The sequence below is a fragment of the Microcaecilia unicolor genome, unplaced genomic scaffold (assembly GCF_901765095.1).
Source record: "Microcaecilia unicolor unplaced genomic scaffold, aMicUni1.1, whole genome shotgun sequence".
Classification (NCBI taxonomy): domain Eukaryota; kingdom Metazoa; phylum Chordata; class Amphibia; order Gymnophiona; family Siphonopidae; genus Microcaecilia; species Microcaecilia unicolor.
Window position 1 is genome coordinate 33701 of NW_021963057.1, and position 24663 is coordinate 58363.

Sequence of the window (24663 nt, forward strand, 5' to 3'; positions counted from 1 at the left end):
AAGCAAACCTTCTTTACCGTAGCACTCATAATAAACAAAGAAACCAACTTACAGTTCAGTTGCATAGAAGAGAATTGTTACTCTCTGCACATAGTCTGTATCTAGCCACTGCAGGCAAGGAGATGGCCAGAACCTCAGCCCAGCTGAGAGGAAAAGCTATGGCTCTCAAAGGAAATAAAGGGGAGAAACGCAGGTGAATGGCTTGGGCAGATGGTGAAAAATCTTGATGGAATTACAGTAAAGGAGGGATCAGTCCTAGAACAGCTACTGATCACAAAGGATGCTAGGAAGACTGGGCTCTCTTACACAGCCTAGGGGCACAGAGAGAGAGAGAGAGAGAAAGCTGGCCCAAGCTCAGAGCTAACAGCCAATAGGAAGAGCTCACAAGTAGTCAATCACAAGATACTGCAAACTACAGGGGGGAGCGGAAGCCCCAGTACACAGTGCTATTTATACACAATGCAATAAAGTACCCATATTAAATATACATAACAATGCACTTTGCCTCCTTGACTATGGGGGCAGAACAATTATATCTTGGAATTTATCTGGCATAACATCCCCTATAAAGTGCAGTAATATCCTATGTTGCAACACTGTGTTTGCAAGAAACTTTCAGACCAAGATTATCAAAAGCTACAAAAAGGTTAGGTAGGAGACATACTCTTCAGAGATGAGGCAGTGTTAATATGAAAAGATTTGCAATGTAAAAATCACACTAATAACAAAAATCCTCTCCTCAAGTCTTCACTGGTTCCCTATCCGTTTCTGCATACAGTTCAAACTCCTCTTATTGACTTACAAATGCATTCACTCTGCAGCTCCTCAGTACCTCTCCACTCTCATCTCGACCTACACTCCTCCCTGGGAACTCCATTCACTGGGTAAATCTCTCTTATCTGCACCCTTCTCCTCTACCGCTAACTCCAGACTCCGTTCCTTTTATCTTGCTGCACCATATGCCTGGAATAGACTTCCTGAGCCAGTACGTCAAGCTCCATCTCTGGCCGTCTTCAAATCTAGGCTAAAAGCCCACCTTTTTGACAGGGCCACCGAGAGACTGGGCCGGGGCAAGGCCGCCCCTGAGGCCCCACCCCTGCCACTCCCCCCCCCCCCAAGGTCACCGCCACCGCCGCTCCCCCTGCATTGAAATCGCAGTCTCACCTCCGTGAAAGCAGTGCTGCAGGCAGAACACCTTCCTTTGGCCCTCCTTCCCTCCTTGTGTCCCACCCTCGTCTGATGTAACTTCCACGAGGGCGGGACACAAGGAGGGAAGGAGGGCTGAAAGGAGGCATTCTGCTGCTTGCAGCGCTGCTTTCATGGAGGTGAGACTGCGATTTCAATGCAGGAGGCAGATGGTCGACGACGGAGGGCGGGTGGGACTGCGGCACCGGGCCCCCCCTTGGAGGCCCAGACCATTTTGTCGCCCCCTGCCCCCCCTCTCTGCAGCTATGCTTTTTGATGCTGCTTTTATCTCTTAACCCTTGGCTCACTTGTTCAGTATCCATATTTTATCATCCCCACCTTAGTAATTCCCTTATCTCTTATTTGTCCTGTTTGTCCTAATTAGATTGTAAGCTCTGTCAAGCAGGGAGTGTCTCTTCATGTTCAAGTGTACAGCGCTATGAACGTCTAGTAGTGCTACAGAAATGGTAAGTAGTAGTAAAAACCACACAGGAAGCTATTTTTATTGAACAATTTTCTAATGGGATGTGAAATACAACTTTTGGTGGCCTATGCACCCAACACTATGACCACAAATTAAAAAAAAAATTGTACTCACCCTGGTATCTTCGTCTACCCCAATTACTGAGATTACATACATCACTCACAAGCCTATGGCTCACTCGCTAGAATAGATTATATACTGATTTCGCAATCCCTGTTCCCTTTAGTTGCAAATGTTACCATAGGGCCAATGGAAGTATCTGACCACTCAATGATCGGGATAGACTTAAGTAACCAACTCTGCCAAAGTCACAGGGATGAAGATTTCCCCACATGCCTTTATCAAGACTGGGATTAACACACAATTTATTTACTAAAAAAAATGTACAGATTATGCAGACTAATTCCTAGCATGTGAAAGAACTCTTGCTTTTTCTTTTTTTTTGGAAACAGCTAATGTGGCCCTTCATGGAGACATATCATATGTTTGTGCTAGATCCAAGTGTAGTTTCTGGGTATAATAGTTTTGGAGAAAAATATAGGGCAGCAAAGCAGGCTTATATTCGTTCTCCTAGCCCAGTAACCAAACAAACATTAATAGTTACACAAGCTTCATTAAATGCACTAATTCAAGAGCATACAAAAAAAAATACTGCTTTTCAGGAAATATCATTTTGGTAACAAACTGCTAGGGTATAACCCACTAACCAAACATCATATATTGTCAAAATATTCCAAGATTGTTTTTACTCAGATGTGCTGTAGCAAAATAAAGGAATACTTGCAAAGCTCAGGCCTGTCATGTCTGTCTTCAGAAGCGTTATCCCAACTAAATGGTCTACTTAGAGCAAAAGAAATACAAAAAGCTACTAAGACATGTAAAAATTCACAACTCCAGATCCAGATGGGTTTACTCCTGAATTTTATAAACTATTGCACATAGAGTTATGTGGTCCCTTGGAAGTTTACTATATGGGAGCAAAGAGACAGGGTTCCTTCCCCCTAGGCACTAATTACTCTTATTCCCAAACCTGGAAAGTCAACATAATTCCCAGAATCCTACAGCCCTCTATTCCTACTTAACATAGCTATTATGATTTTCTCAAGAATACTGGCAGTCCATTTCTCAGCTCACTTACCTTCCTTGATAGGAGAGGAACAATTTGGCTTTTTCAAGTCGCCAATCAGTAGTTAACATGAGGAAGGTTAGACTAGTGATGTCACATAGTCACAAATCAGCCTGGGATGATAGTGCAGTTTGACACCAGAAAGGCTTCTGACAGACAACTGGCATTATATTTTTCAGAATTTGTCAGATGTGGGATTAGAAGGCCGGTTTAGGCAAGCCACGCAGACTCTTTATAATAAGCCCAGACCGTCTATATTGGCCAATAGCTATAAAACGGGAGGTTTTTAACAGCTGTAGAGGAACTTAACAGAGCTACCCACTCTCCCCACTATTATTTTTATTAAATTTGGAACCTCTTTTAAAAACTATTATTAAAGATAGTGAAGTGTCAGGAATAGCTTTAGGCTCATCTATGATAAAGGCCTTAGCTTTCACAAATGACACTCTTTTTAACTTTAACTAATCCCCAGGCATCTTTACAGAGAATGTTACTTATTGAGGACTTTGGGTCCTTTTCCAGTTTCATGCTGAACTTGAAAAAATCCCTGGCATTACTCCTACAATTAGACATCAAACAAAAATGGATAGGCAGGTTCCCCTTAAGATGGGTAGAAGACTATAAGATACCTGGGAGTAATTCTACCATGAGAAATTTCATTACTATATCCCTTGAATATCTACCCACTGTTGACTTCTACTAATACCAAATTGTAGATGTGGCAGACCTATCCCTTATCGTTAATGGGTAGAATTGCACTATATAGCATAATAGTACCCAAGTGATTATATACTTTCCAAATGCTTCCCTTAAATATTATCAAAGACATTGCATGACTGGGTAAGGCTTTAAATACTCCCTTTGGAAAGAGTAGCAACACCTTGGGATATTGGGGGGGAGGGAGCTTAGGTCTTCTTAATATAAGGCTCATTTCCTTGGCTGGTGGTATGAGACATATTAGTGACTACTGTATAATCACCATCCAATTTTCATCAACATCTTTAGAGAGAACACTTTATCCCCCACTACCTTTTAGCTAGACTGCGTGCACCAGCTAAAAGACTTGTCTGTATTTTACACCAAAAGAATATCTATAAGCCGCCACAACAGGTCTGCCATTGGGTTTGCACATCACAAATTTCCCACATCAATTAACAATTCAAGGAAGTATTTTTCTGCTGGACCCATCTAGCACTTTTAAACAACAGGCAAATAAAGGTGTCAACTCATCTTTATCATGTATGAAGCCATATTCTGCCATCTGTAATGAATATGGCCTGAGGCCTCAGGATATTTTTTCTTACATATAAACACATCACTACACCTCATCATTAAGCCACTCTTTAGTACACTCTGAGGTTCAAGAGACATGCTCAGATGCACAAGTCCCAGTATCTTTGTAATAATATCTTAAATACTTACAATCAGTTACGCTTTGATTATGATACTTTAGCACACATTTGGAACACACATTGAACTCCATAGTGAGCTTAATCAAAAGATGCTCATCAGGTACTCGTTACGGAAAAATATTTTGTTGTAGCAAATAAATTCTCATTTACATTTTATATTGCATCTCCTCATACAGCTTATAAAGCCACTCTGACAAAATGGTGTTCGTTCCAAAGGTGCACAGGCTAATGTGATCCTGGACCATATCTCTGGCAGTGCTAAAAAATGCTAGCATTTTAGAAACACTTATGTGAACATGTTTCTCAATTATACCAGGTACGATAGCATCTGAGCCCAATACCTAAAGGTTTAAAAGGACTTTTGAAACGTGGTACCTTGATGGCAAAAAAAAAAAAAAGGTCTATATTAACTGGATGACAGTGGACCCACTCTCTCTCTTCTTCAATGGAGATCACCAAGGATATCTCTTGCCACTTGAAGTGCGAGAGGTGGATGACTTAGATTCACATAAGAGACACTTTGTCAGACATGGACACCCTTTTGGAACACACACATGCGGCATTTAGAAGAGTGTTTTGAATATGTAAACTGGAGTAGCCAAGTATTTTTTTAAAATGTTATCAAAATATCATTAATAGTTGAATGTGGGGAATGGGTGGGGGGAAAACATAAAAAAAAGAAGAGCAGTAATCACCTGGACTGGATGGTATACACTCAAAAATTAAATTACAATCTACTATTGGTAATCTCCAACCTGTCATTAAAATCGTCACAGTACCTGAATTGGGAGGTGGCCAATGGAATGGCAATTTTTAAAGAGGGTTCCAGGGGTGATCTGGGAAACTACATACCAGTAAGTGCTGGGTAAAAACTATTATTAAAAAAAAACCCCAAAACTACTAAACACCTAGACAAACCTGGTTTAATGGATTCAGCCAAGCAAAGTCTTGCCTCACTAATTTACTACTTTTGAGGCATGAATAAATGTGTGTGTAACCCCCTCCGAAAACTCCTAAGGCACAGAAAGAATGAGTGGGTTTTCCTGGGGGTTACTAGAAGAAGCCCATGAAACAGCCAGAAGGGGCTAGGATTATGGGATGCTGTGCTGCTGGGGAATGGCACAGTGGTTTATGTTTTATTGGTTGGGGGATGGAGCTGTAATTGACTTCAGTAAATATTATGGTAAGAGATAATTGACATATTATTAAATTGAAGGCAAGGACTGGGTAATAAAAAGGTTAGCTCAGACCATCACAGAGTCTTTGGTATCCCTAATCCCCTCCGAGACCCGAGAAATGGAGGGGGTATCCTGGCAAAAGAAACAGAGGGCTACAGGGGCATAGTGGAAGTGTTTCTGCCCATTGGCAGAAGCAATCAGAAGTGAAGATTAGCCCTCTGGGGGAGGAGGGTTTTAAAACTAGGATAATCAGGCAGGGAAGCATGCTACCAAAGAAGGAGGTGAGTGAGGAGAACCACACCTGGTGGAGTGGAAAGAAGAGGAAGGTCTAGCCACAAACAAGTCTAACTACTGGGGAAGAGCCCAGCAGGATTTGGAATCATGAGGTGGTCAGCCCTCAGATTGTTCTGCCAAGCAGGAGGGGACAGAACCTGCTATGAGTAGGAACAAACAAAGCTGTCCAGTGAAATTCTGAACCATTCATGTTATCAAGATACAGTCTTTATCAAAACGAATTGTTTGTTGTTTCTCCATTCATTAAAGTTGAAGCCTTATTTTATGAAAACCTGAGTGAATTCTTGGAACAGGATCAGTTAGAGAGACTGAGGGATGGTTGTAAACCCCCCTGGCCTATGTCCTAACCCATTTGACAATGTTTTTTTGTGAATCATGGTCCAGGTACCTACCCCAAAGGGTCTAACCCACACTCCAGACTATTGATAGAGGGACTAGGGTAACATTTGGATAAAAGTCAGCCAATGTAAAATTTGGCAGCTAAGATTTAATGATAAAAAAAATTCAGGGTCATGCAGTACAGGTTAGGAGGTGAAGTGCACTAAAGAGGAGTGGGTCTTTGGTGGGATCATATGTGATAATCTTAAGGTAGCTAAACAGGTAGAAAAGGAGACAGCAAAAGGGTGCATATAAGAGGTATGACCAGCAGGAAAGAGGAGCTGATAATGCCGCTGTATAAGTCTCTGGTGAGACTTTATTGTGTACAATCCTGGAGACTATACTTTCAAAAAGATATAAATAGGATGGTCCATAAGGAGGCTACTAAAATGGTCAGTGGTCTTCATCACAAAGTATATGGGGACAGACTTACAGATGTCAATGTGTACACTTTAGAAGCAGTGGCATTCCTAGCCTGGATGACACCCGTGGCGGATCGCCGATGCGCCCCCCCCCCGGGTGTAGTGCGGCCCCCCCTGCGAAATGACACCCCCCGGGTGCACGCCGCTGGGGGGGGGGTGCCACGGACCACCCCTACCGCCCCCCCTTGGTACACCACTGTTTAGAAGAAAGGTGGGAGAAGGGAGATAAACTAGAAACATCTAAATACCTCTGTGCTATAAATGCACAGGAGGCTAGTCTCTTCCAATTGAAAGGGAGCTCTGGAATGAGGGGAACAGATTGAAGATGAAAGGGGATAGACTCAGGAGTAACCTGAAGAAATAACTCTTCATTGAGTGGTAAAGATATGGGAAAGCCTCCTGATGAAGGTGGTGAAGACAAAGACTACCTGAATTTAAGAAAGCCTGGGATAAGTACGTATGATCTCTAAGTGAGAAGAGGGAATATTGGATGGTACGGATGGGCAAACTGGATAGGCAATATGATCTATCTGCTTTTATTTTTCTCCAGTTCTGCAGTTGATGTAGTATAACTAGATTTTCAGAAAGTTTTTGACATAGTTCCACATGAGACTCCTGAGAAATTTGAAGTCATGGGATAGGAGGCCATATTTTACTGTGGATTGGAAACAGATTAAAAGTTTAAAAAACAACAACAACCAGAAAGAGTACGATTAAATGGACAATTCACTCAATGAAGGAAGATGATTAAGTGGCAAGATGCCAGATTTGAACTGGGACCAGTGCTTTTTAACATTTATAAATGATCTGGAAATGGGAACATTAAGCAAGGTGGCCAGATTTACAGATGACGCAAAACTATTCACAGTTCTTAAATTGCATGTGGACTGCATGAAATTGCAGAAGAACCTTGGGAGGCTGGAAGACTGGACATCCAAATGGCAGATTAAATTTAGCATGGATCAATGCAAAGTGATGCACATTGGGAAAAGTAACCCAAATTAATAGCTATATGGGGCCCACTTTAAGAGTCACCACTAAGGAAAAGGCTTTAGGGGTCATTTTGAGCAATACTTGAAATTTTGTGTTTAGTGTGCTGGCGGCAGCAAACCCCCCCCCCCAGAACAACAGGAATTATTAGAATAGGATAGAGAATAAAACAGAATATCATGCCTCTGATATGCTCCATGCTGAGAATGCATCTTGAGTATAGTATTCAATTCTGGTCATCACATCTCAAAAAGATGTAGTGGAACTAGAAAAGGTACAAAGAAAGATGACAAAAATGATTGAGATGGCATGATACTCATATGAGGAAAGGTTAAAGATAAGGCTCCATCTTAAAGAAGAAACAGCTGTGATGGAAGTCTATAAAGTCCTGAATAGAGTGTAACAGGTAAACATAAATCAATTGTTTACTTTATCAAAAAGTACAAAGACTCCTAGTGAAGGGGCTCTTGTTAGCACCATGGTTTCTTTAGCATTGAAGGTAATCTTCTCCCATTGGAAGTCTTTACATCAGGCTACCTACCAGGAATGGTGGAACTTAGTGCTCCAAATTTACAAACTCAAATCACACCTTGCAAAGAAATCTTCTCGTTTTACTTCATATAGGGAAAAATGGCTACCACTTGTCTCTTATTTTGATACGGTACAAAGATAAGTACTAAATTTGATGTATTTTTTGGCATATGCATGCTTTATACTTTGATTTGTATCCTCCAGCCCCCCCCCCCCCCCCCTCTTCTTTTCCTCTTTCCTCCCTCTCTCTTGTTTTCACTTAATTTGATTCTGGATGTAGATTGCTACTTACATGTGAGCTCCAGTATTGCCTTACTTTGTAAAATGTTACTTCTTGTTATGCTGTGAGCTCTTGATTGTATCTGTATCAAAAATCAATAAAAGAAATTAAACATGAAAAAAAGTACAAAGCCTAGGGGACACTCCATGAAGCTACATAGTAGCACATTTGAAACAAATAGGAGGAAATATTTTTTTTTCATTTACATATATAATTAAAGCTCTGGAACTCATTGCTGGAGCAAGTGGTAAAAGCACCTAATGGAACAGAGTTTTAAAAAAAGGTTTGAATAAATTCCTAGAGGAAAGGTCCATAAACTTAAGATAACCTCAGGGCTAAGCCGTGGCTTTCCCCAGGTTTAAGTATCATGGAATCTTACTACCTTCTGGGACTCTGCCAGGTACTTGTGACCTGGACTGGTCTTTGTAGGAAAGGGGCTGTCAGAGTGTAGCAGAGACTGTGTAGACAGCTGAGGACTCCTGCAACATATCTAGCAAAAGAATACATTGGCTGGCCCAAGCTCCAACACTCAGAGCTAAGAGAAAAAGTTCTGTTCTCAGTGCTGCCTTTCCCCTGGAAGCAAGCTTGCTGGGATGCAGTACAACATACTGTTAACATGAACAAGAGGCCAAAACATGGAAGATCTCCCCTCTACTGCTACCATGCACAGCACCCTGGGAAATATTTAGGATTACGTATGCACTTGCTTAAGCGACACCCATCTTGAAGACTTTGAACATATACAGAAGGCACATGGGTAGAGTTACAACATATGCTGTTTAGTGAGGACAATATCCATCCTTGCCAAAGACAGCTCAATATTATAATCAGATTTTCAAGAACAAAGGAAAAAAGCTTAATGTGTAAAAACATTGACACTTTTTATACCACACTGAAACAGAATACATCCAGATGAAATACATATCTTTCAGTGGAACAAAATATATTCCCCTTCCTTTCAGCTATCAGCTGGTACTTTCCTTTCTTATGAGCAGATGGTTCTGGCAGGCCTCTCTGGCACCATGTGCTTCAGTGGCAAGCTACTGTAGATTTTTCCTTGTTAGTTTAATCCCCCTTCCTTCAGAGCTTGCACCCAAGTACATGCCCATCTCAGCCAGCAGGTGGCATGGTACAGTGGCAGCCAGGCACCCAGTCTCTCCCAGGGAGCTGCAGATGTTGCACAAGATAATACATTTAAATACAACTTTATCACATTATCATACTGCAGAGATATAATGTGCACAAGTGAAATATTAACACTGCCAGATTGCACTGCGATATGTCCAAATGAAATATTACCGAGACAGAAGAAAACCTAAATCATAGTGCAGTAAAAGTTAATCCACCCAAATTGTGATTATGCTATCACAGAGAGGTTGGTTAACAAAAATGGATTAAATATTGTCAAACGTGCACAGAGACACTGTTCCAGTGCTGATCAAACTTTCTGTGGCTGCAACCCCATTATCACAGCCACAGAAAAGCATGCAACCCCTGGAAGCCTACCTTTCCATCCATGCTGCTTCTCCTAACTCTCCTACAGCTTTGCACCTGGTGCTGCCATTATCCCCTCACCTTTTATGGAGCCTACACTTGGCTTGCCAGGAGGCATGGGCCGATGAGGTTTGTTTTGGTCCACCCAGGTTGTCACTTAATTTGGAATTGTGACCCCAAATTTGAGAAGCCCTGCGCATCCACATACAAAATATCAGACTGCATATCCACACTTCCCACTGTAGAGATAATGCATTCAGGTGAAACAGCACTACAGGGAGCTAAAAATGTGTTCATATGAAGCACCATCCTGCAGGGAACACCAAGACTCCCACGCTGTAGCAGTCTGGGCCATGCCTGCATCTACCCCATGAGTTTCTAACCTCTGATCTGTTCACCATGTAGAGTAGCTGCCTACTGGTTAGAGCAGTGGACTAGGAACCTGGAAAGCTAGGGCTCAAACCCCGTCTCTCCCACTTCCACTTCTTGCGATGTCTGACAAGTCACATCATCTTTCAATGTCTCAGGGCCAGCACCTGACAATGTACTTGAACTTTCACCCAGAAGAGTCCTTGGTTGGCACAGGGCAGGGTCCCTCTTAAATTTTAAAGCTGATTTTTATATGCAGCCAAATATCCCACTTCCCCTCCACCTCAATTAAAAATGTTAGGCCCCATGAGAAGAAAACAGAAACTGCATCATGTTATAAAGAGGTGATGATCGATCCCTGCGGCTGTTAACTCTGGGCATTGTGCCTGTTGAAGGTATTCCCCCCAGGGGGCTGGATCTGTACAGAGTCCAGCAGGGGCCGCAATGCTTGTCCAAAAGGCCTGTAAGAGAGAAAGAGAAGAGTTAACTGATAGTTGAAGGTGCAGATGGCTGGCTAATCCTATCATCCAGTGTATGGATAGAGGGGACCAATTCACTAGAATTACTCAGCCCCAGGCAGATATGAACAAAAGGTTCTTTTACGATTTCTTCCATTGCCTAGTCCTGCCTGTGGTTTTGGGCAGGGATTCTCAAACCCATGTGCATAAACTCTTGGGGGTATGCTTGCAGACCTAGACATTTTCCTTGCTGTGGAAACCCAGAAATCCACTGCCTGCTTAACCTGCAGGAAGGAGGGAGGCGGCTTGTGCAGCATATAGGGGGAGCCATTTCACGCCTTCCCCACTTCCTTTCCCATGCTCCACTGGTTGACTGAGCTCCCCCCCACCCCCAATCTCCTCCAAAAGGAGAGGCAGAAGAGGGAATACAGTTCTTTTTAAAAATTTCCCTCTGAGGGATATGTATTGTGGACAGAGGAGGTGGGGCAGAAAGAAGAAAGTTGGGGGGGGGGGGGGAAATTGTAAGAGAGAAGGGATGGAGAGAAGAGAAGTGGCTTGTGATAAGACGGAGAGCAGTTGACTTGAAAGACTTTGCTTATGAGAATGTCAAGAAGTAAGGGGTGTGAAGGCGCCAAGGTGGCACACAGCTCAGTGGGAAAGAGTGCTGCACCTGGATACCAGTGCAACACTACCCCTGACAAAATGATTCAGGAAATGTTTCCAAGAAATGGGGGTGATCACAGCAGTAAAAGGCAATTATATGTAGTTGATGGGAGAACCGAGGACGGATGTGGTAGAGCTGGGACAGCTTTGAGGACATGGAGGGATGAATGGTCAAGCATACAGAGGAACGGAGCACTACAGACTTCAAGGCAAAGTCACCTATCTGAAAGGGTGGAGGGGTTAGAAAGTAGAACGATGCATAATAATCTACAAATAAGAGTAGTCCTGGAGATGGACACCTACTCAACTGCAAAGATGTGGCAATAAGGATCTGTGAGGCTGCTGGCATCAGAGCATCCAGTGATGGATGTGGAGATTAAGTTGGAGAGGGCCTACTGGGCTATACTGTTGGCGCAAAAAGCACTTAAGAGCAGGTGGAGGACAAGGAGACAAACCAGAAAGTGAGGAGAGGGAGCAGAAATAACTGAATCAAGTAAAATAGACTGGGGGAGAGATTTTGAGTGATCAAGAGGGAGCAAAGAACTCTGGGTGAAGTAGGGATGGGATGGTAGGAGGAATGCTATGTATGGGGTGCGATAGCTATTAAATAGGGTATTTGAGGGACTGGAAGGTTGTAATGCAGGAAGGTGGGTATAGGTGCAGAAAGAGTATGTGTTAAAGAGGTACACTGGAGACAGGGATGTGGAGGAGGAACGGGGAAGGTGCAGGGGACTGACACGGGACAAACTCATGCCCTATTTTGATGCTACTGAGAATCAGGCTTCTGAGGTCTACCTACTTGCCAGAACCACTCAGCCACATATTAAACTCCATATTTGTCTGCTCTAGCTAAAAGAGAATATTTATTGCATATTTTTGTTACAGGGAGACGCCCCCCCCCTCCCCCACCCCCATTGCCTAGTTTCCAAAATAGTAGAATACATGCTGGGCCTGACACTAAAAGACATAGCAAGGTATGGCCAAGTTGGCTGGGCTTTGCTGAGAGCCAAAGATGTTTTCATCTGTTATAAACAATTATCTTTCTCTATTTCTGCATTTTTCTGATTGGCTAGAGAAACCATCCATCTCCTGGAAAGCCAAGTATGACTGCTATTGCAAGAGTTTATTTATTGGAACTTTTCATCAGGATGTTCACTGTAACTATCTTAGGTTGCCTGCAACAAGCTCTGGAGGGACTCTTAAGACTGACACCAGCACCAAAAGAAGTGAACAGTCTCGGGAGTGCAGAGCTGGTGTTTGTGACCTTTCTTGCTCCAGAATTACCCAGGAGAGAGAGCTTAGGAGGGCCCGTGCCTGTCTTCTACAACTACTGTTAATTGTTACCTACCTCCTGTAATTATCTTCTGTTATCTACCTTTATGCTGAGATTCCTGATTTATGAACTTGAGTATCTATCTATTTTCTGGAATTCCCATCCGCTGCTGATAAAAGATAAGTATAATCTACCTTCTCAGGGTGCCTGAGTGGAAACGATTGCTAACTAGACATGAGGAATACAAAGAACTGTAAGCTGTGGCACTTTCTATTTGTCTGTGGCCCCACCAGAGCAGATCACAGACCACTGTCAACCCAGTCAGGCAGTCAATTAAGTTTACCCAGTCAGTCAACTGAGTCAACCCATTCAATTGAGCCATGGCTCAGCTAGTCAACAGTCTGACTGACTGGTTGGCTCACAGCCTCACTCCCTGACTGACTGACTTTCACATGCACACTTTTAATCAAGGATATAAGCTCATCCTGGTGCAAGAGTTCTTAACCCAGTCCTCAGGATATGCTAAGCCAGTCTGGTTTTCAAGATATCCAAAATGAATATGCATCAAATAAATTTGCATGCACTACATCTGTTTATTGCATGCAAATTCATCTCATCAATATTCATTGTAGGTATCCTGAAAACCTAACAGTCTAGATATGTCCCTAGGACTGGGTTGAGAGGCCCTGTGCTTCTGGAATCCTCTCCAATGGAATGACCCATCACCTGGTCAGATCACAGCCCAGTCAAGGTACAAGTTGAAATTACGTAATATAGTAGTCTGTTATTGAATGAAAGCCTACTGGAAAATTGGGGTGGGGCCAGTAAGAGGATGGCTGAGGATGATATAGTACTATCCAATTAATCACAATGGGATGGTAAGCTCAGCTGGCCTTTGGGAGAGACTGTGAAAGCTTATACCTGGGGAACCCTTGTTTCAAGTGCAGCAAATCAGGACAAGGAGAAAATGTGCAGGGAAAAACAAGTTAGGCAGCAAATAAAGGAGATGGAGAAATTACATCTTACCTGATAATTTTCTTTCCTTTAGTCCTACCAGACCAGTCCAGACTAATGGGTTATATCCATCCACCAGCAGGAGACAGAGAAAATAGTTCCAAGTAATTTGCCCCTTAAGGGTATCACACAGCCTGGAATGTTCAGTATTTTGAATAGCTAAGCAATGGTGCTCCAGACATCTATAATGAAAAACACAGAAAATCGCCAGTCATGGAAGCGACCCATTCACAGCTGCAAAATACTGAGCGGTTCCCACTCAACCGAGCTACAGGTAGACCACTGAGAGAGAGAAGATGCTGCCTGGCTCAACTCATATTCGACTGACATCCAGATATTCCACTGAGTCAGGAGGTATGGTCCAAGTTATAACATGGCGCGCGAGTCATCCATAACTGATGTAGGAAAATATTATCCAGCGAGGAGATGTAACTTGAGCTCAAGAGAATAACTACACGCTACTGACATGCAGATAGCGCACTGAATCCGGAGATGTGATCTAAAAGGGAATGACATGGAAAATGGAAGAATACCCTTCATGGACAGCCCGAAAACCTAACAAAACAGAGAGGGAAGGACTAAAGGAAAGAAAATTATCAGGTAAGAATTTCTCCTTCCTTTTCATCATACCAGACCAGTCTAGACTAATGGGATGTAGCAAAACAGTCTCACAAATAAGGTGGGTACTCCAGAGAAGAAAATGAAAAGGAGCCAATGAGGGCCTAGAAGATCACAGACAGCAAACATGTCAAGCCAGACGCCCTGGAAGAGTACTAAAGACGCCCAGTAATACTGGAGAACTACGACCCTCAGTGTGTCAATAGGATGACTGGGAACAAATATGGAAGGCTCACTTGGGCTAGGCCAAAAAAAGTAACACAGCTGCAGCCAAGTGCCAAGCCTACCCATACTGCAAATAAAGCCAGCTGTAGGATGTTAAAACCCCAGAATAAGAACAAGGGGAAGGGTTGGAAGAATCTGTACCCAACAGACCCAAGGGTATATGAGCTCCAATTAACATCCCTTGAGGATGCCAGTTATCAGCACTAAGCAGGAGAGAAATCCAAAGTCAAATACTCAAAACAGCAATGCCTTCGCACACAAGGCCACAGGGCAGAAGAGTCTGTTGGGTTCAACACCAGGAAACAGACTTCCGTAACGTAGAAAGCAGATAGAATCTTGGCCAACCTAGGGCTATCAAATATCAAATGAGGGAACCAAACAATTAACTATGGTTAGGCTATGTCACACACTCTCTGAGAAGGAACAAAGGTATGCCTCAGAAAGAGCCATACTGCTTAGACAGCCAAAGGCTTGAGTCACAACAACAGCGACAGAGATGCGCCTACTGTAAGATATGCAGCTGAGGTGTACTGCTAAAGCTGTAACCCACAAGCAGAGATGAAGCAATGCCATATATTCAGAGATAAACAAATGGGACCACACACCAAGACAGAGGCTTGGTCTACCTAAGGAGATATAGCTGTAAAGCCCCATGTTGAGATGGGACTGGCTCTGCAGAGCACAAGGAGCCATACACCAAGTTCAGAGATGCACTAGGGAGTCTCACTCAAAGATGGTATTGCGTGGTACTGAGGCAGCCATGGGCAAAGAATAATTCTGAGAAATCATATTAAGGGTTAATTTTGTTTAAAGGTGCTCAGATATTATTTTAAATTCTCAGTCCTGCAAGTAGTGAAGGAATGCAGGCTGCAGTTAATTACTAGAACTCTAGCTGCCGAGCTAAGGTTAGGAAAGGTCAGTGAGAAATGAAACTCTGTCCCTTGTGAATTGCCAATGCTAGCTGGCACATCTGTATACTATTAAATCTTGAGGGGATATTATTATGAATGAACAAAGGAATGAGCCAGATATATAGTAGTTTAAAGATAGAAAATACTATTTAGAGAGAGAGGCAATAGATTAGTATTTACAAGTTTTTGATATTTAGAATATGTCTTATAAGAATGCTTATTTTAGAATATGTTTACTCTGTGTAGTTAAATGTAGAATACCTTTTTAAATCTAATGTTACTCTCTGCTGTATTTTCTAAGCAAAGACTGCAGTGAAGAGGTCAAACATGTGTTTTGACTTATCTGCAGTTCTGGCTGGTTCAATGTATAAGCTGATAGGTGAACGAGGTCAGGACTAGTCAGCTCTCTTCTCCTTGATTAATTATAGCTAAGTGTAGGACTGGCCTCCTGAAAGAAATAACAGACCATAGCCGTATGCTATTAAGTAAGACTGACTTTTGACCTCTTTAATGAATGCCAGAGTCCAGTAAGCAATTTAAGCTATAGATGAGAAATCAATCATGATGAGAATATAAGAGTTCTAGTGCCATATTGTCTGGCTTGAGGGGCCCCAGGTTAGAGGTCAGTTTGAGAAATATCAAACCTATGTAACTGATATTTCAAAAGTAATGATTGGTTGAGGCAAAGTGACCAATCTATTCCTTAACCAATTGGAGAGTAAGGGGGGGCAAGGCTAGGAGGGGGATAGAACAGTATTTAAGTAGGAGCAGAAGCAGTTTACGTCAGAAGGAGCTCAGAAGAAAGAGAAGGACAGAAGGAACAGACAGAAGAAGGAGAAGACAGCATAAGAAGAGAGCTGAGACAGAGAGCTGAGACAAAGACACAGAGAGCTGAGAGAGAGAGAAGAGAGCTAGAACTGATGTCCTGCTTTGTTTGCTGGCAAATAAAGAAGATTTCTCTCTCATACTGGTGTGTGCTGTCTGACTCTTGAAGCATCACAAATTCCTATCACAATTCCTGCAACAATTCTTGGTGGCAGCGGTGGGATCCTGAATCCTGCATTAATCCCAGCACCCAACTGACTGGAGAACATTCGCCGGGTATGTATTCTGTATTCTGTATTGTAATCCTAGCTAGGAAATTGTAAACCAGCCCCTCAAAAAAATTGAGGAAGGAGAGCCTGATCAACTCTCAGCGAAGGCCCTAGTACCTTCTAGTCGCGGGGACTAGAAGCGAAAATGCTTGAGCTTATCTGTATCTGAGAAATCTGAAATTGTTGGGTGGGATTTTCTGTATGGAATGTGTGATGCGTGAATGATTAAATGAGTGCGGACTTCTTATAGCTGCGTTTTCAATTAACGCGAGTTCAATTGACCAGCAACGGAAGGAAGCGATTGTTGTTTGTTCTACCCTTTTGTTTCCGGATCTGCGGACCCCTTACCGCAAATCCAAAAACTCCCTCCCTTTTGTGTGTTGTAACTGTAAGCATTATGGGTGGGACATCATCTAGACAAATTGCTACCCCCCTAGACTGTATGCTTAAGAACTTTAAAAAAGGCTTTTTAATTAATGACTATGGACAGACTTTAAGCTCAGGTACTTTAAGAACCTTGTGTGAAGTTGAGTGGCCATCTATGGGAGTGGGGTGGCCCCCTAGTGGCAGCTTAGATATTGAAGTAATCCGGAAGGTCTACAGCATAGTTGTAGGAGAACCAGAATATTCTGAACAACTCCCCTATATAGATTCCTGGGACAGCCTTGTGACTGACCCTCCCTCGTGGTTGAAAACTTATATGGGATCCCCAGTAAAATTCATGTTAGGCCGTGTTCAAAGAAAGATTAGAAAATCTAAACTAGAAGAGGGAAAGAGCCCTAGGAAGCCTACCACCCAATCGGTGGCTTCCGCCCCTACCCTGTCTGAGAAGCCCATACTCTCTGATGACCCCTCAGACCTTGAGCCACCACCTTATGGCCCATTGTTGGGGTTCCGTGCCGCCCCTAGAGATCCATGCCGCCCAGCTCAAGCCTCTCCAGCACAGGCTTCTCCGGATAGTTCTTCCCCTCCTGTGCAAACCCCACCACACCCTAGGTTGGACTTTTCACCTGGCCTCTACCCTTCTGTGCCACATCCTCTCCTGTTAACCTCTGAAGACCCGTTTTGGGTTCCACTCCCTGACTCCTCAACTCCCGACAGCCCAGCCTCTCCTTCTAATACCCCTACCCACTCATTAGGGGCCCGGCATCCCTTTCAATGGACTGAATCACCTGTGACCACCTCTCAGTCTATGAGTACCCCTCCCCATCCCTCAGGGGTTCAACACACCTCCACTGAATGGGTTAGACCTGCTGCAATCACCTTTGAGCATGATAGGAGGGTAGCTCCTAGCTCTACCTCAGGTTCCATTCCCACCTCCTCGAGAGTTCTGCCACTTCGTCAGGTAACTACCACTCGACCGGATCCTAATAATCAGGGTCAGGTTATACAGGCACAGGCCTATCAGTATGTACCCTTCACAACCACCGATCTCCTGAATTGGAAGACGCATTACCCCTCTTATACTGAAAAGCCTCAGGCAGTGGTGGACCTAGTGGCTAGCATTATGGCCACCCATAACCCAACCTGGACTGATTGTCAACAACTTCTCCTGACCCTCTTCACAACTGAGGAGAGGCGGAAGATTTTGCAAAATGCTGAGGCCATCACGCGAGAGCGTGTCCCCGGGGGGACACAGGATCCAGAGGGATGGGTTAGAGCTCGGTTTCCTCGCGCAGCTCCAGATTGGGATCCAAATGATGGGCAGCACTATGAACTGTTGTCTGGCTATTGCCGGGACTTACTGGAAGGTATGAGGAAAGGCATAAAGAGGCCCATTAATCTGGCAAAGGTCTCTGAAATTCTCCAAGGGGCAACTGAATCCCCTGGGGCCTTTCTAGAGCGACTAATTGAAGCCTACAGAACATACACCCCATTTGACCCTGAAGCCCAAGAAAATCAGAGAATGGTGAATAGTGCATTGGTGGCCCAGAGTATGCCAGATATCCGGAAGAAGTTGCAGCGTCAGGAAGGATTCGCAGGGATGAATACCACCCAGCTAATTGAGATCGCAACCAAGGTTTTCATTAATAGAGATCAGGAGGTGCGCCGAGAGGCTGACCGGAAGATGCAGAAGAAGGCCGACCTTTTAGCGGCAGCCATTACTAATTCCACCCTTAACCGAGGTCGACCTCTAGCTAATGGGAAGCCAAAGTGGGACCCCGGACCACCAGCCAGGCCCCGAGATTCCTTCAATCAATCCCGGCCAAGGGGGGAGAATCCCAGACCAAGATTGGAGAGGGACCAGTGTGCCTATTGTAAGGAAAGAGGGCACTGGAAAGATGAATGCCCCCAGAGGCGCCAGGGACTGAGAAGGGGACCAGGAGATCGAGGAAGCCGAGGCCGAGTTCGAGAGGGAAGATATGAGCCTCCTGAATCTGACATCATCGGGATAGCCGAGATGGCAGAATGGGACGAATAGGACAGACCGGGTTCCTACAAACTGGGCTCCCAGGAACCTATGGTCAAGCTAACTATAGGGAGCCGCTCAATTCCATTCATGATTGATACAGGAGCTGAACATTCTGTTGTGACGGAGCGATTAGCGCCTGTGTCTGGAAAAACTGTCCGAGTGGTGGGAGCCACGGGGGTGCAGAACCGGAGGCCCTTTCTGACAACCCGTAGATGCCAATTAGGCTCACACATAGTCACTCATGAATTCCTTTATATGCCAGACTGTCCAATCCCTTTGTTAGGTCGAGACCTGCTGTCCAAGCTTAGGGCCCAAATTTCCTTTGACTCTGATGGCCAGACTTCAGTCTCCTTTCGGCCCCCAACATCCAGCCCTAAGGGTATATTGAGTTTCTGCTGCCCTCTTGAAGAAGAATGGCGGCTGCATCAGTCGCAGGGCCAAGTTGACCTACCCCTGGCAGACAGCTTTCAGGTCAGTGGGGTATGGGCAGAAGATAATCCCCCAGGGTTGGCCCGAAATATTCCTCCTGTACATGTAGATTTACTTCCAAGTGCCCGGCCAATCCATCTTCGCCAATACCCAATTCCCCGAAAGGCTCTGGAAGGGATTCAAGCACATCTGAATCGTCTGTTATCCCATGGAATTATTCGTCCTTGCCAGTCTCCATGGAATACGCCACTATTGCCAGTTCAGAAGCCAGGGACTGAGGACTACCGGCCAGTCCAAGACTTACGAGTGGTCAACAAATCCACTATCTCATTACACCCTGTAGTGCCTAATCCATATGTCCTGCTAGGATTGATACCTTCTGGAGCTACCCATTTCACAACACTAGATCTAAAAGATGCCTTCTTTTGTATTCGGGTGGCCCCCGCCAGTCAACTGCTTTTCGCCTTTCAATGGGAAAACCCAGTAACAGGAAGGAAGCTTCAGTATACATGGACTCGCCTGCCACAGGGGTTCAAGAACTCCCCCACCATTTTTGGGACTGCCCTAGGGCAAGACCTTAAGACTTTTAAATCTGAGCCTTCCAGGCGAGTTTTACTCCAGTATGTAGATGACCTCCTGATTGCAGCAGTGACTCAGGAAGAGTGTTTTGAGGCTACCAGAGAATTGCTGGAGCTACTCTTGGATGCAGGCTATAAGGTCTCACGCTCAAAGGCCCAACTCTGTCAGTCAGAAGTGAAGTATCTGGGTTTTTGCATTTCCCAGGGAAGTAGGAGACTGGATGCTAGTAGGAAGCAAGCGGTAGCTGCAATCCCCCAACCCAAGTCCAGAAGAGAAGTTAGGGAATTCCTGGGAGCAGCTGGATTCTGCAGAATTTGGATTCCAAATTTTGCATTGATGGCGAAACCCCTTTACCAGGCCACAAAGGGGGGTGAAAAGGAACCATTTGAATGGGGACCTACTGCTCAACAATCCTTCATTGCCATAAAGAAAGCCCTACTCCAAGCCCCTGCGTTAGGCCTTCCTGATGTGGAGAAACCTTTCTCACTGTATGTCCATGAGCGACAGGGGGTTGCTCTGGGTGTGCTGACCCAGATGATGGGATCCTGGCAGAGGCCTGTTGCATACCTGTCTAAACAGCTGGATGGAGTGGCTAAAGGATGGCCAGCCTGCATGAGGGCCATTGCAGCAACAGCCTTACTGGTCCAGGAAGCTGATAAGCTGACCTTGGGGCAAGAACTGGTTGTTAAAGTCCCCCATGCAGTTCTCACCCTCATGGAGTATAAGGGCAACCATTGGTTTACAAATAACCGTATGGTTAAGTACCAAGCCAGTTTGTGTGAGAATCCACGGATACACCTGGAAACAGTGGCTACATTTAATCCTGCCACTCTTTTGCCAGCATCTGAGGGACCACCGGATCATGACTGTATCCAAACTATGGATGAAGTGTACTCCAGTCGACCAGATCTTAAAGATGTGCCTTGGAGGGACCCAGATGTAATTTATTTTACAGATGGAAGCAGTTATGTGGAGAACTCCAAGCGACTGGCAGGCTATGCTGTGGTGACAGAAGACAAGGTGATAGAAGCAAGGGCCCTGCCCCAAGGAACTTCAGCCCAGAAAGCAGAACTTGTGGCCCTCATACGAGCTCTGGAGTTAGCAGCAGGACTGGTAACCAACATTTATACTGATTCTAAGTATGCCTTCACAACCCTACATGCTCATGGAGCTTTGTATAAGGAAAAGGGACTCATAAATGCTGCAGGCCAACCTGTTAAGTATGGACCTGAAATACTTCAGCTGCTAGAGGCTGTGTGGGCCCCTAAGAAGGTAGCTGTCATTCACTGCAGGGGACACCAAAGGATAGATACTCCAGTGGCCCGAGGGAACCGCCATGCTGATCGGGTGGCCAAAGAAGCTGCTCGAGGACCCTCAGCAAGTACTGTGACCCCCCTGTTCCAAATCCGATTGCAAGAATGGACGCCTATGTATACCCAAATGGAAGAGAAATGGGCTCAAGAAGAAGGTGCGGTAAGGAGACCTGATGGCTGGTTACATCTCCCTGCTACCAGAGTTCTGGTGCCACGCCACCTAGCTTGGCCTGTAGTATCTCAAGCTCATGACCTATCACACTTAGGGAAAACAGCACTAGCCCGTCTACTCAGTCGAGTAGTGGTGCTGGAAGGATTGGATAGTCTGGTTGCCACTGCCTCTGCCCGATGTACTCTCTGTGCCCAGAATAATGCTCGTCAGGGACCCCGTATTCCACCAGGAGTTCAGTCTAGAGGACTAACACCCTTTGAGTCCCTAGTTATAGACTTCACAGAAATGCCCAGGAGCGGTAGGCTCCGATACCTCTTGGTTATGGTCTGTACCTTTTCTGGGTGGGTGGAAGCATATCCTACAGTCACTGAGAAAGCCACAGAAGTAGCTCGAGCTCTCCTTAGGGATGTCACCCCCAGGTATGGACTGCCCCTTGCCATAGGTTCAGATAATGGTCCCGCCTTTGTTGAAGCTACACTTCAGGCCCTGTCCCGCGCATTGCGCATTACCTGGAAATTGCATTGTGCCTATCGTCCCCAGAGTTCAGGGCAGGTTGAGCGGGCAAACAGAACCTTGAAAAATAGCCTAGCAAAGATTTGTCAGGAAACCCAATTGAAATGGCCACAGGCATTGCCACTAGCCCTCTTCCGCCTCCGATGCACCCCAACTAAAGGAACAGCCCTCTCTCCCTTTGAAATTGTGTATGGGAAGCCCCCAGCCATTTTACAGGGAATTAAGGGAGACATAGGGATTTTAGGGTCTGCCCAGGTGCAGGAGCAGGTAGCCCTCTTGGGAAAGATAATTTCTGAGCTTCAGTCTTATGTGAGAGAAATAAACCCTGTCCCCTTCCAGGCTCAGGTACATTCCTTCCTGCCAGGGGATAGAGTTTGGGTGAAAGACTGGAGGCTTCAGCCTCTGGGGCCCCGATGGAAAGGACCTTTTACTGTTTTGCTTTCTACCCCTACAGCTGTGAAGGTCGCAGGGATAACTCCATGGGTCCATTGGTCTCGAATTAAGTCTGCTGACCAGACTGAGCCCAGCACGGATCAGACGGAGCCTAGACAGTGGAGAGCAGAAAGTGATCCAGCGGAGCCATTGAAGTTGCGCTTGACCCGAACCAAAGAATCTACTAGCTGAAAAGAAGGGTCAACTGCATATTGCAGGAGCGGCTGAACTTCGGCTTCATACTGAGACTCTTTCTTGCCCAGATTCTGGCTTTCTTGGAATTTGAGAGCTTGATCCTTATCAGTTGAGGGTCTATCCCAACTGGTATAAGAACTCAAAGACTGAGAACATTATATTAGAGTAATCTGTGATTAGCACAGACTGTTGAAATATTATTGCTTAATTAGTTTGCTGTATTTGTTTTAGATTAGGAAGAAAGAAAATGTTAGTAGTTTGGATGCTTTTGTTGTTTTCTACTCCTTGCCTTCTTGTTCCTAGTACCCCAACTCGCTCCAACCTTTGGTTACACTCTGTTCAGGAACTAATTAGCCAGGCAAAGATTACTTCCCCTTGTGTGTTCCCGATTTTCTCCTTATACCACAGATGTCCCAGCTGTTCCTGTCCCTGTGCAACTCCCAGCTCTTATACCTCCCTACTTTTCGAGTTCAGGCCCTTGGAGCCAGGATTATACTTGGTGGTCCTTTTATAATGCTACTTCCCCCTCTGAATCTTCTCTAAGGCCAGTTTTTACGTCTCCCTATCCAGCCTCTGGAGTGTTTTGTTTAACAAGAAGCATCTCAACTGTTCTTCCCATTCCCTGTAATTATACTAATGTTCTCCCAGAAAAAGGAGAATCTGTGTGGGTAGTTTCTCCAGGTACTCCTATGTGCCCTGCTACCGTACCTGCAGATTATGACCCAGGTGATTATCTGGCTCCTAAGCGTACCACTGAGAAGACTATAGTCTCCAAGCTTATTTTCTACTTTCATAAGTCCCCGGGGTATGAAGAGTTACTAACAAATGAGCCGCCTGTCACAATTGGGGATTGGCGCCTATGGTGTGCAAAGTCTCCATTTCGTCTTCGTTCCCCCTGGGATAGGGGCTCGCATTATGGGCACCCTAAGTACCCTGTCCAGCCTGAGCCAACATTTATTGGGAACTTTCCTCACCCTCTCCTTGGTCATTACTGGCTCTGTGATAATGTCCTCCACATGATTCTTCCCCCTACATATGATTTTTGTGTATTGGTAACCTTGAATTATTTTCCTAAAGTTATTCCTCTTAAGCCACTATCCCCGCACCGCTCTAAGCGAGAGGCTTTGTCCTTACCCTCCTCCGTTGCCACAGAGGATGAAGCGATTGAATTAGCCCTCCAGTATATCAATTCTACTTATCCTGTGACTAAAAAGAGACTTGTAGCCCTTTCTGCCACGGCCTGGATTCCAATTGGAGGCCCGGTAGCGGGTATTACTGAACTAGGTATGGCTACTCGGAGACTTCAGTCCCTACTCCATGTTTTAGTTCATGAGCTGAATGTGGTAGTCAATGCATTGCAGGATCAAATTAATGAATTAAGTATAGTTTCTCGGTATAATCGTATGGGCCTTGACTATCTCTTTGCAGCTCAGGGTGGCCTCTGCACAGTGCTAAATTCTTCAGAGTGCTGTACCATTGTCATAAATAGGACGCATGTAGTTAGGCATGCTATGGATAAAGTCCTACAGTTGGCCAGCCATAATGTGGAGGATTACCGAGGAGGATTAGACCTTACCTCCTGGTGGTGGTCATTGACCTCCTGGATACGCCCCTTGTTCATTTCCCTAATAGTCTTAGTTTTAGCAGGGTTGTTGTTTTGTTTCCTGGCCTCATGTGCTTCGGCAGTATGCCGTCGAACCTTAACAAGTAGGGTAATGGTGGTTCATAAGTCTATTCCTAGTTAGGATCACTATAATCTTCAGAGTTTGAGTTGTGAGACTTATCTCTGCATAAGCTGATTTTAGTCTCAAAGGGGGGAATGAGGCAGCCATGGGCAAAGAATAATTCTGAGAAATCATATTAAGGGTTAATTTTGTTTAAAGGTGCTCAGATATTATTTTAAATTCTCAGTCCTGCAAGTAGTGAAGGAATGCAGGCTGGAGTTAATTACTAGAACTCTAGCTGCCGAGCTAAGGTTAGGAAAGGTCAGTGAGAAATGAAACTCTGTCCCTTGTGAATTGCCAATGCTAGCTGGCACATCTGTATACTATTAAATCTTGAGGGGATATTATTATGAATGAACAAAGGAATGAGCCAGATATATAGTAGTTTAAAGATAGAAAATACTATTTAGAGAGAGAGGCAATAGATTAGTATTTACAAGTTTTTGATATTTAGAATATGTCTTATAAGAATGCTTATTTTAGAATATGTTTAC

At 44.6% G+C, this 24663-nt stretch overlaps 1 protein-coding gene across 2 annotated transcripts in view; it reads right to left on the bottom strand.

Annotated features, from left to right (window-relative positions):
- Positions 1–8500: 8500 nt before the first annotated feature.
- LOC115458855 (desumoylating isopeptidase 1-like) overlaps positions 8501–24663 on the bottom strand; it is a 60600-nt gene continuing 44437 nt past the window's right edge. The window contains exon 5 of one of the 2 annotated variants that reach the window (XM_030188693.1): positions 8501–8537. In XM_030188693.1, the coding sequence (XP_030044553.1) occupies positions 8510–8537 (28 nt within the window). In that variant the 3' untranslated portion in view covers positions 8501–8509. Of the gene's footprint in view, positions 8538–9041; positions 10605–24663 lie in introns of those variants that run through there. The other variant, XM_030188692.1, reaches the window with a different exon arrangement.